The 13,683-nt window shown below is 50.3% G+C and overlaps 1 protein-coding gene across 4 annotated transcripts in view; it reads right to left on the reverse strand.

The window, feature by feature from the left end:
• The window catches only part of SFXN5 (sideroflexin 5), a 104,044-nt gene that overhangs the window by 75,549 nt on the left and 14,812 nt on the right, over positions 1-13,683 (reverse strand). For 2 of the 4 annotated variants that reach the window (XM_070429470.1, XM_070429467.1), the window contains exon 3: positions 9,359-9,436. In XM_070429470.1, coding sequence (XP_070285571.1) covers positions 9,359-9,436 — 78 coding nt within the window. Of the gene's footprint in view, positions 1-4,539; positions 4,636-9,358; positions 9,492-13,683 lie in introns of those variants that run through there. The other 2 variants (XM_070429469.1, XM_070429468.1) reach the window with 2 other exon arrangements.

Genomic DNA, 13,683 nt, shown 5'->3' on the forward strand with positions numbered 1-13,683 from the left:
CTTCTTGTGACGTTTGGTAATGCTCCCGCCTCAGGGGGCTTTTCGGGGAGGTGGGAGGGGCCTCTCCCCTTTAAACTAAAATTCCTGGCCCTGACCTGAACGAGCAGGCTCACCCCATCTCCAGCCTGTAGCAACACTAGCCAGGCTCACAGATTTTGGCCCTGGCTCAGCCACTAACTTACATGGCCTTCCTGTGCAAGTCACCACACACCTTCCAGTGGTTCTCAACCTTCCTAATGCCGAGACCCTTTAATACAGTCCTCATGTTGTGGTGACCCCCAATTTCATTGTTACAAATTGAACATAATTGAAGCATAGTGATTAATCACAAAAACAATATGTAATTATATATGTGTTTTCCAACGGTCTTAGGCGACCCCTGTGAAAGGGTCATTCGACCCCCAAAGGGGTCTTGACCCACAGGTTGAGAACCGCTGCCTTAGACTTACACTGTGTTTCAATTAATCAGGCAGGAGAAGGGGCAGGAAGCGGAAGCAAGTCTCTCCAGGACCCCTTCCTGTCGGATGATGCCAGACCCAGTTTATAGAGAGAGCAGGACAAGGGCTTGGGCCTGACTCCCAGGCCTGGGCTTTTCCCTGGGACCTGCTGGACCCATGTGTCGGATGCTGGATGCAGAAATAGCAGCAGGAATCACCCAGAAGCCAAGAGCTGGTCACTAGCTTGTAGTTTCATGAGCCAGTCCTGCCAGCAGGTTACAGATGGAATGTAAAGCATTGAACGTGAGTCCAAAAGAGATACTGTGAATGGTCCCTCCACACTGAGAATCTAGGACAGGGAGACTCCCCCTCCCGCCCCCCCCACCTTCCCCCCACCCCCTCCCCCCCCCCCACCCCCCCACCCCCCCCCCCCCCCCCCCTCCCCCGGCGTCTTCTCGGCAGCCCGCGGAAGCAGCTCCGCTCTAAACTATAACTCTGGGTGTGACCCGTCTCCTTTGGGCTCAGCCCATTTCCCTCGGTGCCCATGACCGAAGGTAAAAATACGCAGCCCTGACCCTTTGGAACTGACGGGCTGCAGCAACAGCCCCTGTGGTTCTGAGAATTTGGACCCGGCTTGATTTTTAACTTGGAGGGTGAGGACAGAGGGGGGTGTGGAAGCCATCTTGGTGAGAGGTTGCTGGAACAATGCAGACGTTTGCTGGTTTCAGAAATGGCCTGAGTCTGAGCTGAGCTGCCACCTGAACCTCCCCATGTAATAGGTTGAGAGGTTGAAACCAAGGGAGGGGCAGAGGGCAGGCGGGCCCCTAACAAGCCTCGGAAGGAGAAGCCCTGCCTCCTAGGGGCAGAGCAGGGCACGTCCCCGGCACCAGACCCCAGACCGCAGATGGAGGCGCTGACTGCCCAGGCCCCACCCCCAGTTTGCTTGCTCCCCTTCCCCTCTGCCTCCTTCCAAGCTGCTTCTCCAAGCCTCTGAAGGCAGCAAAGACGGAGCCTATTTAAAACAGCTCCAGACGGTAATTAAACGGAGCCTGAAGGGGATCCTTCTGCAAGGCAAAGGCTGCTTCCATAAACTAACATTTTAAAGATCTTCTAACTTATCGTTTGGGCCAATCCCATTATTCCTTACCATTAATTCTGTTGCCATGGTTACTCCCAGGTACTATGTACCTATGCCAGTCTATGTGGGGTGCAGCCACCCCCAGTTCTACAGAATCACGAAAGGAGAAGGAACGTTCCCCTGGCCCTGCAGCTTGGCCCACAGCTGCAGCCACGAGTTCCCCACACAGGCATGGCCGCGGAGTCACACCTGGATTTGAATTCCAGATTCCCCACGTGCTGGCCATGCAATTTGGGGCAACTTACTCAATCTTTTTGAGCCTCCATTTCCTCATTTGTAATGTGGGGATATGAATACTTATTTTCAAGGATATTGCAAAGATTAAGGAAAATTCATTTGTTCAACGTATACTTATTGAGCAGCCATTATGTGCTGGGTACTGATCTAGGTAATTAAAAACACATCGGTGAACAAAAAAGATTAAAAATATCTCTGCTTTCATAGAGCTTAATGCTAGTGCCAACAGACGGTAAGTAATAAAAATAATAAGTACGTGAATTCTCTGATAGCCGAGAAGACTGGGTGCGCTAGGTCACATGAGAAAGAACAGGGTGTGCACGGGCAGTACGGATGGATGTTTTATTTTTAAATTATTGTAACGGCGCCTACACAAAAGGAGAAGGTGAAGGATGGGGCACATGAAGGGGACACGGAACATGATGACATGGCCAGGGCACCGCTTCTTGCATGGGGAAGAGGGATGAAGAGAAAGGCCAGGCTGGAGCTGAGGTGGAAGAGGGAAGAGGGACACACTGGGCTGCATTCCCTCCACCCCCCTGAAGCACCTCTGGCACCTGGATCCCCCTTCCACCCTGGCCCCCTAAGATTCCACCTCTTGTCTTGCTTCTGGCCCTAGTGGCTACTTGAAAAGACTATTTTCCCCTGACAGAGTCTTAAACAGGATGATGTTTAGGCCCTGACAATAGTAAGGTGGTGAGGGTAGTTCTCCTTGAGGGGACACTGGAAAAAATACTTGAAGGAGGGAGTGATCCATGCAGATACCCGGTAGGAGAGACTGTTCCGGCAGATAGGACAGCCAGCCAAACACCCTAGAGCGCACTGGACTGCCCCACAACGAAGAATTATCCGGCCCCAGAAGCCAATTATGCCGAGGCTGAGAAGCCCTGGAGCAGAGGAACAAGCGATGTATGTTTTCATAGACGGCTCTGACTGCTGTCTGGGTCCCAGAGGGGCCCCGGGAGCGTGGGAGACCACCCAGGAGGCCACAGCAGTGACCCAGCCAGAGACGCAGCCACAGCCTCCATACAACACCCAGCACGGTATGCAAAGGCTCCAACTAGTACTGACCACCTGACTGTTCTGTGCCGACTGGAAGGGCCAGCCTGGGCCAGCCCCCAGGGGCAGGGTGCTGATCAGCATCCCAGAAGCTTGAGGCCAGAGGTCAGGGTCAGGGGGTGGAGGTCAGCTAAGCCTTCCTTTCCTCCAGCCACTGACAAACCTACCGACACCCAGAGAAGATGTTGGGCACAAGTATTTTCACTCGGTATTTTCTCTGCTATTTTCAGCAAAGCCCAGACACCCTGACCCCTTTCCTCTCTGCCAGAGGAGCCTTGCAGGATCTCGTAGGTCCCAGCTGCCTTGGTCGGTTACAGGCAGAAGTCCACCCTGCACGGGGCCTCCAAGCGGGTGATACGTTCTGCTGGGTGCAGAGCAAGCACTTAATAAAGGTGGCTGGTTCCCAGCCCCTGAGGAACATGGGATGAGAGACAAGCACCACCACGCAGAAGCCGGCAACGGCTCCAGAGACCTGCTCACCCCCCTCCTGGCCGCTCCAGCAGCTTCAGGCGGGCTCCTGCCCCATTCACCGGGCGCCCACCAGAATGCTCCCCCACCACGCGCTGTCATGCTGCTCCCTTGCTCAACCGCTCCCGGCAGCTCCCTCTTGCCCCACTGGACACACTCAGCATCTCTCGGCCCGGAAGTTACAGGACAGATTCTCACCCTCTGCCCTGTCACTTCCCAACTTCCTCTCCAGCTCTCTCTCTAATCCCATCTTTTCTCCCTGTTCCTCCCTCTCTGACCTCTCTCTGCCTCTCTCTCTCTCTCTCTCTTTCTCTCTGCCTCTCTCTCTGTTTCTCTCTCTCTCTACTTCTCAGATTTTGTCTGACTTACAGGGAACATCCTCCCACTGCCTTGGGTCTCTCTCTCTCTCTATTCTACATTCGATCTACCCTCAGGGCCCACTTGTACTCTTCCTCCACAAAGCCTTTCCGATCACCTGCATGTTCAGGATTCTCTCGCCGATGAACGCCCACCTACCTTAGCATTAACTCCACGCGGCTCAGCCACCAGCCTGGCCGCTAGCCACCCACTTGTGTGGTGGCCTCACCTGTGCTGGGAGCTGGAACCAGGGCATGTGTCAGTTTCCCCCTCGGTGCCCAGCTACCTTTTGCATATTGGACAACCAGCAGATGCCCAGACCACACAGGTTTAACTGGGCTTCCAGACCTTCACAAGCTCCTCTGACACAGCCCCCTTCACTCCTCTGCCCCATGTTTGTGTACATTATTCTGCTCCACAGAGTATCGCCTTCCCTTCCAAAGCCACCTGCAGATAGTGGGAAAGACAGGCATTGGGTCTCCCAGGCCCAGTGTCAGATCCCTGTCCCACCACATACTGGCTGTGTGACCTCAAGTAAGTAATTCAACCTCTCTGAGCCTCAGTTTTCTTGCCTGCAAAATGGAGTTAATATAGGTACCCACCCAGCAGGGTTCCTGTAAAGACTAATGGAGGTAATACATGTCAAGTGCTAGTACTTGGCATGGTGCCTGGCACTTGGTTGGCACGCAGTGAGTGCTGGCTCATTACCATGGGGGGGGGGGGTGCGGGGGGGGGGGGTCCTTCCATATTTAACCACACCCATCTGCATCCATGTCAAACCACCCAGCACATAAAGTGCACACAGCAGGGCCGTGCCCCAGAAACCTCACTGCCTGTACTTACGTTGTCGCTCTCATCTATGGCTTCGTTGTTTAATTGATAGCTACAGTCCTTATTAGGGTTCCTGGCATACCAAATTCCACCTGTTAAGCCCAAAGGGTAAATTATAATTATTTTTATCCTCAGGACTAATTATTCATGGTGTAGCAAACTTTTAACAAGTTAACAGTCACCCTGGCCGGGTAGCTCAGTTGGTTGGAGTGACATCCCATACACCAAAAGGTTGTGGGTTCAATTACCGGTCGGCACACATACCTAGGTTGCTGGTTTGATTCTGGTCTGGGCATGTACGGAAGGCAACTGATCACTGTTTCTCTCATATCCATGTTCCCCCCCCCACCCCACCCTCTCTTTTTCTCTCTTTCTCTTCCTCTCTCTCTCTAAAGTCACTTTAAAAACACACACACACATATCCTCAGGTAAGGATTAAAAAAAACAAGTTAACAGTCTTGGGAGGAGATACCAACCCTCACTAACAGACAACCAAACTAAGGCCCATCGGGTGTGAACAAACCGTCCATCTACCAGGGTATGCCCACGGGCGAGGTGCTGTAACTGGAGGGCAGGTTACATAACAAGCTGGCACGCAGGTGCCCAGTGCTGTCCGTGCCATCAGGACAGGCCCGCAGGTATCAGGACACAGGCACAGGCTTCTGACCCTCACGCCTGCAGAAGGACATCAGAGCAGGGCCAGCGCCTGGGAGCTGAGGCCACTGTCCAGACTGAGATGAAGAACCACCTGGGCCTCTCAGAGGCCACAGAAGTGATGCTTGAGCAGGGCCAGCCAGGACCAGGAACAGGACTGTCCTTCATCCCAGATTGCTGAGGTTTGCCCAAATCCTGAGCTGAAATGTCATCACCTGTCCCCTCGTTCCTGTGTCTATAGAGGCCAGAGGCAGGTGTGGCTTTGCAAACGGAGGTCCAGGGAAGGAAGAAGCAGTGTGAGGGCTGCCCCAGAGCCCAGTCCTGATGCCCTGGGAGGATGGGAAGAGAGGGAGAGGGAGGATCTGCTTATTAGGGGCAGGTCCACCGGTGGAACGCTGGGCCAGCGAGCCAGCAGAGGGACACTGCAGGCCTCACCGACATGAGCCAGAAAGGGAAGCACAGCCGGTGCCAGAAGCCCCTGCCTCCCCTGCCCCCATCCCTGGGGGTACATGGGGGCTTTCAGGACAGAAAACAAGGAGGCCCAGGACTGGAGAGGAGCTGCCAGGACATGCCACCAGGCTCCCCGGGACCCATGGCCGGGAAGAAGTTCTGGGCTAGGAATGAGGAGATGGAGGCCTGCCCTCCCTGCTGACCGCGGCCCCCAACTCAGCTCAGATGCCTGAGGTTGCCCCTGCCCAGCCAAGCACGGCACCGTCTCCGTCACCCTCACAGCCCTGCACAAGGACACCTGGCCAAGGTGCTGCGTCCGCCATGCACATGCCCTTCGTAGCTGGGCCGGGTGGAGCACATCCTACCACTTCCTCAGGGCTGCTTTCCCTGTACTCACCATGTGCTCCCTCATCTGCACTGCTTCCTATCAGCGCCTTCTCTCCACAGCCCCTTCTCACCCCTCACATCTCCAGACAGAAATCTCTTCCAGAAGCCCGTCTGGGTCCCTCCTTCCTCTGCTCTCCCACAGTATCGTGTTTTCACTGTTGTTGCCTAGATTCTGGGGAGTCCATGAAGCAAGACCCTGCTCCAGCGTCTTCCCTGATCTCTCCCCCAGGCCCTGGCACCAAGCCTGGCCTGTAGGTGCTCCCTAAAGGCGCACTGACATGCACTGGAATGAGAGGGCTGATGGCCAAGCCGCCTGCCCCGGGACACCCTGCCAGGCCCTGGTGTGTCGGGTGGCAGCACAGAGCCTCAGCGTGGGCTTGCGCCTGAAGGTGTTAGAGGAAGGGAGGGGCAGTGCGCACATCATTACCCAAATAATGGAAGAGAAGACAGCAGCAGAGGAGGGACAGCAACATGTGTTTGGGTGGAAGATGAGTAGAGTTTCAGTAACTGACCCAGCAGAGAGGAGGAAGACATCCCCTTAATGCCTGAAGAGGGCATGCCTAAGGAGCCAGCCATCACCCCAAGGATACCAGCAAAGCTAAGAACTCAAAGGGACCAGGGACCACAGGAAAAAAGGGCTAATCACAAGGATCAATCGAAAGTCTGTCCTCAAACTTGGAATAACCCAGACCTTCACCGCACAGCAAGGTGACTCTTACCGCCCCCACCTGCATCGCTAGCAGATGCTGAAGGTTACCAGCCTTCTGGAGAAACTGAAGTATAGTGACTCCAAAGTTGGGAACACCAGCACAGTGGAAGGTGGGAGTAGGTGTGGCTTAATGCAGGGAGATTAGTGAAAGTCTGCAGAGAGTTTTGGGACCCCAGCTTCCTTCCCCTCCTTGGCTCCCAGAATACGGAGACATAACATAATACTATATTCACAAACAGGAAGAGGATTATATTAAAAAATAAATAAATAGTCTAGCCGGCGTGGTTTAGTGGTTGAGCGTCGACCTATGAACTCAGAGGTAACAGTTCGATTCCTGTTCAGAGCACATGCCCGGGTTGCGGGCTCAATCCCCAGTGGGGGACATGCAGGAGGCAGCAGATCGATGATTCTCTCTCATCATTGATGTTCTATCTCTTTCTCCCTCTCCCTTCCTCTCTGAAATCAATAAAAATATATCTATAAATAAATAAATAAACAAATAAAGCCAGTCAAAGAGCTCACGGAAATTGAATTCTGAGTGTTTATCTAAGATGTGAAATATTTGCTGATAGGAGATTAAGAATGAGAAGAAATTATTAAATAAACAGGCTGAGAAAATTTGCCAGAATAGAAAAAGAGGAATATTCAGACTTAAAGGAGTCACCAGGAATCCTGAATCATGAATTTTAAAAAAGAGGCATTGTGGAATTTCAGAAATAAATTGTATAGATAAAGAGAAGGCCCTAAACATTCCAAGGAGTGAAAAGAGGTCACTTGCAAAGAATCGGGAATAAAACAGCATGGATTTTTCAACCGCTATCCTGGAAGCTGGAAGACAACAAAGTGATGTCTTCAAAATTCTGAAGGAGAATGATTGTCATGCTAGAATTTTCTCCTCAGCCAAACTGTCAATTAAGGCTGAGTGCAGAGTCACAATTTTTCAGAAATAAAAGTACTCAAAATTTTCTTCCCTCCCCCCCCCACCCCCCCCACCCCAGGAAGCTACTGGAAGAGGTATTCCACCAAAATGGAAGTGTACAAACACCAAAAGGAAGGCCCAGAGCTGGAGGGAGGTGGGCCCAGGAAGGACATGTTCAAGGGAAAAATAGAACTGAAGAGCTGGAGTCTTCAGGATTGAAAGGAGGCACTGAACATACCCCTAGAGCAGTGGTTCTCAACCTTCCTAATGCCGCGACCCTTTAATACAGTTCCTCATGTTGTGGTGACCCCCAATTTTATTGTTACAAATTGAACATAATTAAAGCATAGTTATTAATCACAAGACAATATGTAATTATATATGTGTTTTCCGATGGTTTTAGGCGACCCCTGTGAAAGGGTCGTTCGACCCCCAAAGGAGTTGCGACCCACAGGTTGAGAAATGCTGCCCTAGAGGGTGTAGTGAGAATGAGAGATGGGACAAAGAAAACTATGCTAATAAGGAAAAAAGAGTCAACCATTAACTGCAAATAAAACATAAAGTTTAAAAAACGGAAAACATAGTCATGATACAACCAACTTGACTCTACAGTAAATGTTATTTATAAAATTATGTAAATACTGCATATCCATAGACTCCCAAACCATGATAACTATCTTGGGAGGTGAGGAGAGCTGGGGAGAGAAGCATGTTTATGGGGGTGGATATAAGAGCTGGATTCTCAACTACCATAATAGATAACACAAAAGAATTAGTTGAGAAATAGCAGTATAGATAAACATGTTAGTTTGAAATATAGATTTCTATCTGAAGAGACAGCTAAATGTATTTGCTTCTGGGGAATAGGGATGGGAACTGAAGAGGGATGATGTGCAGCACACTGTTTTTCCTTACAAATGTTTTAGTACTGTTTGACTTTTGTGAACTACACACACATTACTTTTAAAAATGTGAAATAAATTTTTTAAGTTTTTGAAATAAAGTTTATGAATTAAAAAACCCACTTTGGTACATTAACCATCAGTCTCTGTTTCATTAAAGTTGCCTTATAATATACATCCTTCTACTCCCCCCCCCCCCGCCCCCCGCCGCCAAACCAAACACAACCATCAATATTTCAATTAGCTCTAGTTCAAGTTCCTACATACTATTAAAAAAATTAGGGGATCAGTGGTAGAAAAGGAGGGACATCTGTAATATTTTCAACAATAAAGATAAATTAAATTTTAAAAAAATTACAGTGTCTTAGCCTAATCCCCACCATCTGCACCCCTTTCCCACCCTCAACTTGAACTTTTGGGGAGTAGTATGCTGGTAAGTAATTACTAATCAATTCTTTGGGGGAAAGAGTCCTAATTTGTAGCATTTGCCAATTTCTGTGGTGTAAGTATTCCCATCGTGGCTGATTTCAAGTTATCACCATGATGTCACTGACTGTGGAATTGGGAAGAGGTACACACGTCAGCTCCAGCAAACCACTGCCTTTGGGCCTCTGTGGCCTCACCAGCCACCATGCTTCCCACCAGACCCAGGGTGCTGGCGAGACCTGAGTATGTCCTCCAAAAAGCCAGAGACCCACAGGGGTATGTAGTCGCAGTGGAAGTAGATACTGAGGGAAAAAGGAGTGGTCTGGCTGCAGGGAAAAGGTTGGGGATTTGTGACTTCCCTCCTTCCCCGCCTCCCGCAGTTACCTGCTCATTGGTGACCCCGGGGCGCAGGGTCCCATGCTTATAGTCCTCCAGCAGCTGCACGGCCTCTCGGAGACGTCTCTGCAGGAAAGAGAGAGGGGGCATTGACGGGCACAGACCCAGGGCTCCAGCAACTCTTCCCCACTCCAGAGTGCATCTGTGTTGATCAAGTACTGACAATATCACAGCGTACCAGGCCTGCCCTCCAGGTCATCGGGCACACGCTGCACAACAAGGAAGGATACAACCTAAGCGTCCTTTCATAGGGAAATGGCCAAATGGCAGTGCTATCATAACACTATGAAACATTATTCGGCAGTTTAAAAAGCGAAGTAGATCTATATGCGATTCTATGGCCATAACTCCAAGATATTTTTTTGAGTGAGAAAGCGCATTGCAGAGCCATATGATACCATGCATTGTTCCAAACAAAACACACACACACACACACACACACAGACACACACACACACACACACAGAAAACAGTATTTTCTATGGGAATATTTATGTGTGTAAATGCATCAAAAAAAGCTCTAGATGAGACCACCCCAAACTGGTGACCAGGGTTATCTTGGGGTAGAAGGAAAGGGCCCGACTTGGCAAGGAGTGTCATAAGGAACTTTAATCTTAATTGCGATACTGAAAGTTTTTATAAAGAAAACATATTTATGTATTACTGCTATAATTTCTTTTCAAGATTTTAAAAACACTAGCAGAGATTTACATACTAAAGTGCATATGGCTACAGTAACTGATGGGGAAAGAGAGAAAATAAAAGAGGATAAGAACTGTATGATTTTTAAAATTTTAAAAGCTAAAGAGACAGCAACTGTGGTAGATGGCCACCTCTGTCCACCAAAACATCTGTTTAAGTATAATCATAGGAGCACTATTTAAATAGCCCAAAACTATAAACTATTCAAATGTCAATAATAGACTGAATGAACTAAATTGTAGTCTATGTACACAGTGAAATATTATACAACAAAAAAAGCAAATTACAAATATATGTTACAACGTGGATGAATCTGACAAACATAATATAGCCAAATGTGTTTTCCAAAAATGGCCACCCCCATTTCTCCCATTCCCCATGCTCTTCTAGAACCTTCTCACATCCTCTATGCCCCCGAACCTTGATCCAGGGAAGATTTTCATGGCTGCCTCAACAAATAGAGCTTGAGGTTAGGTCATAAAAATGCCTTGCACCTCCACCTTGTTTTCTTGGGATGGTTGCTCCCTTGGAACTCAGCTGCCATATTGTAAGGAAGCCCAAGCACCCCATATAGACAACCACATGCAGAGCAACTGAGGGCCTGGCCCACAGCTCCAGCTGAACCACCAGCTGATGGTCAGCACCAGCTTGCTCGCCATGCAAGTGAGCCACCTTGGAAAGGACCGTCCGTCCCCCTGTCAAGCTGCACCCGCTGATGCTGCATGGAGCAGAGACAAACCATCCCCTCTGAGCCCTGCCCAAACTGAGGATCGGCGAGCAAAATAATTGACTGTTGTTTTAAGCCACTATATTTTGGGGTGATGTCTTACATAGCAATGGACAGATAATATGCATGAGAAGCAAAATAAGTGTGATGCAAAAGAGTATAGTATATAAAGTTAAAAGAAAAAACAGTCAAAACTCACCTATGGTGGTGGAGGTCATTAGAGTGTTACCTTTAGGGGTACTGACCTGGAAAGGACATGAGGGAACCCTCCAGGGTAATGGAAATGGAAATGTCTGATCTAAGTGGTGCTTACATGGGTTTAATATATGTCGAAATCCATTAAGCAATAAACTTAGGATATGTGCACTTTACTGTATGTATGTTGCACCTCAAAAAATTAGTACTAGACAACAGTGATAGAAGGTAGCCCATGTCAAAGTCAGGTGAGGGACCCAGCCACAAGGGATGCCCAGCTTGGGCAAAAAAATCAAGTGAAGCCACCATTCCCTTCCTTTTTTAAAAAAAATACATCTTATTGTTTTCAGAGAGGAAGAGAGAGGGGGAGAGAGAGGCATCAATGATGAGAGAGAATCATTGATCTGCTGCCTCCTGCACACCCCCTACTGGGAATGGAGCCCACAACCCAGGCATGTGCCCTGACTAGGAATGGAACCGTGACTTCCTGGTTCATAGGTCAACGCTCACCACTGAGCCACACTGGCAGTGTACCATTCCCCTTTTGATAGAGGAGGGACAAGGCTGGCCGGAAACAGGAGTGCCGAGACCGCAACATAAACCCATTCGTTGGTCTAAAGGAGAAGGCAGCACCAGGAAGGGTACCCGGTGGAGTAGACAGCGCGTTTGCTGAGCCAGCTGACAAGGGTAGCCTCACAGGATGGAAAACGAACAGCCACCTCCTGTACTGTAACTGCCCCTCGGGACACCCCGACCCATCAGGCCTGTGTGTGAGGTACCCGAGGCCCGTGCTGGTCTAACCCAGGGCATCAGGGGCAGGAAAACTTGCTGGGGGGCAGCCTGACTGCTGGAAAGTACTGTCCCTGCCCTTTCAAATACATGCATATCAATTCCAAAACTCCAGAGAGCCCGCCCAGAACAGAATCTGTGCTTCCAAACTGGAGATAGCGTTGTGTTTTCAGGGTTCCTTTTTCAATTAATTCCTGCTGTTTAGAGAAAATGCCAGGAGGAAAAAAAAAACACACACACACACACACACACTCACACAGAAAAAGCACAAAAATAATTTTAAATCACCTGTAAACATACCACTGAGCTAACTGTCGCAAAAGTAGGGTGATATTCCTTCCAGTCTCATACATTTGTTTTTCGTGTTGGTTGTTGTTTTAACTTGCTTAAAGTCATACAGATAGAAAGTGAGCAGTCTGGTCAGACCCTTTCTCTGTCCCCCCACCACCCTCAAAGCCTCCTAGTGCTGCAGCAAGCCCCCCACCCCAAGCCCGCTTCCTCTCTGGGCTGCAGCTTCTGCCCTCAGACAATGAGTGCTCCACTTTCCGCCGCTGAATGGTGAATGGCCCCGTGTTCTCATTATTTTCCCACTCCAGGGATTCTTCCTTGTTCCTATAACAACCTGGCCAGTGTCCATCTCATCTGACACGGTCATCAAAGGGAGGCCTCCTGCCACAAGAATGGGTTCCCAAGAGCTCTCATCTTGGCATGGGTGGAGGGAGAACTAAATCCAAAGTTCCTGAAGACAGAGCTGAGAATCCAGGACTGAAGGCAGCTAGAACGTGCTCTTCTGCTTCCGGGCCTTCCTAGCCCTCAGCCAGGCCCCCTGTCAGAGGCGGAAGGCCTCGGGCTCCAGGCTACTCCCTGGGACAGACAGGTGCCTTGGCCACTTATCTTAGGTCCCTGAGGGCTGGCTGCTCTGGGGCTGGACTCCCCACAGAGAAGGAGGCCATTTTCAGGAGACTTGAGAGATAGGAGCGTCAACCCTCCTCTCACGCCTATGCCTTGTGGGGCTTGGCGGAAAGCCCTGGGCATGTGAGGGGCGGGGAACGCTGGAGGCCAGTGGGAGGTGAACTTTGCAGAAAGTCTGCTCAACCAGGAACAGGCAGCCAGGCCCCGAATGCCGAAGGGTGAGGAGCCCAGCCGGCTGGAGAGAAGACTGGGACTCTTCTCCAGGGGCCGGGGGCCAGGGGCATGGATGGACAGGTTGCTGCTTCCCAGACTCCTTCAAGGCCTGCCTGCCTCTGGCTCACCTGCCAGAAAGTGTCACCGTGAGGGTGTCTCCTAGTATTTGACAGGGAGCAGAAGGTCCCTCGGGAAATGCTGGCGTCTGGGAGGCCTGCTCCAGGGGCAGGGGATTTGGACAGAGGAGAATCCTGGCCCCAAATCCCCAGAGGAAGAAGGAAGCAAAGGGACAGGCATGGAGTGTTAGGATGGTGGACACAGGGCGGGGAGACCAGGCCAGACAGGAATGGGGACAGAGGGGCACAGGATGGGAAGGGCACAGAAAGGACAGCTGGGGAGTCATCAGGAGGAAAACCAAACTTTTTAGGGGGGCAGAGAGGGTAGCCTAGCACACCCCCAAACTCAATGCAGACTGAGTATAATCCCTGCATGGTTAAGGGAGGATGGCAAACCGGTATAAATATTTAACGTAGAATAATATCTAATATATTAAATAGATGATGGAAGTGACAGCATTTGGCCAGGATGTGAGAAAAGCCCAGAAATATCTCACCCTCCTTTGGGTAAAGGGCCCCTCCATTCTCCAGTTGGTACCTCCATGTTCCCACCTCCTGACTTTGCCCATACTATTCACTTCACCAAGATACCCTTCCTCCCCAAGTCCGTCACCAACCCCCTCCATCCCTCCAGGCTCACTTCCCCAGGAATCTTCCAG

This window comes from Myotis yumanensis, unplaced genomic scaffold, assembly GCF_028538775.1.
Source record: "Myotis yumanensis isolate MYYU_CA2020_CCGP unplaced genomic scaffold, mMyoYum1.0.hap1 SCAF_11, whole genome shotgun sequence".
Taxonomy (NCBI): domain Eukaryota; kingdom Metazoa; phylum Chordata; class Mammalia; order Chiroptera; family Vespertilionidae; genus Myotis; species Myotis yumanensis.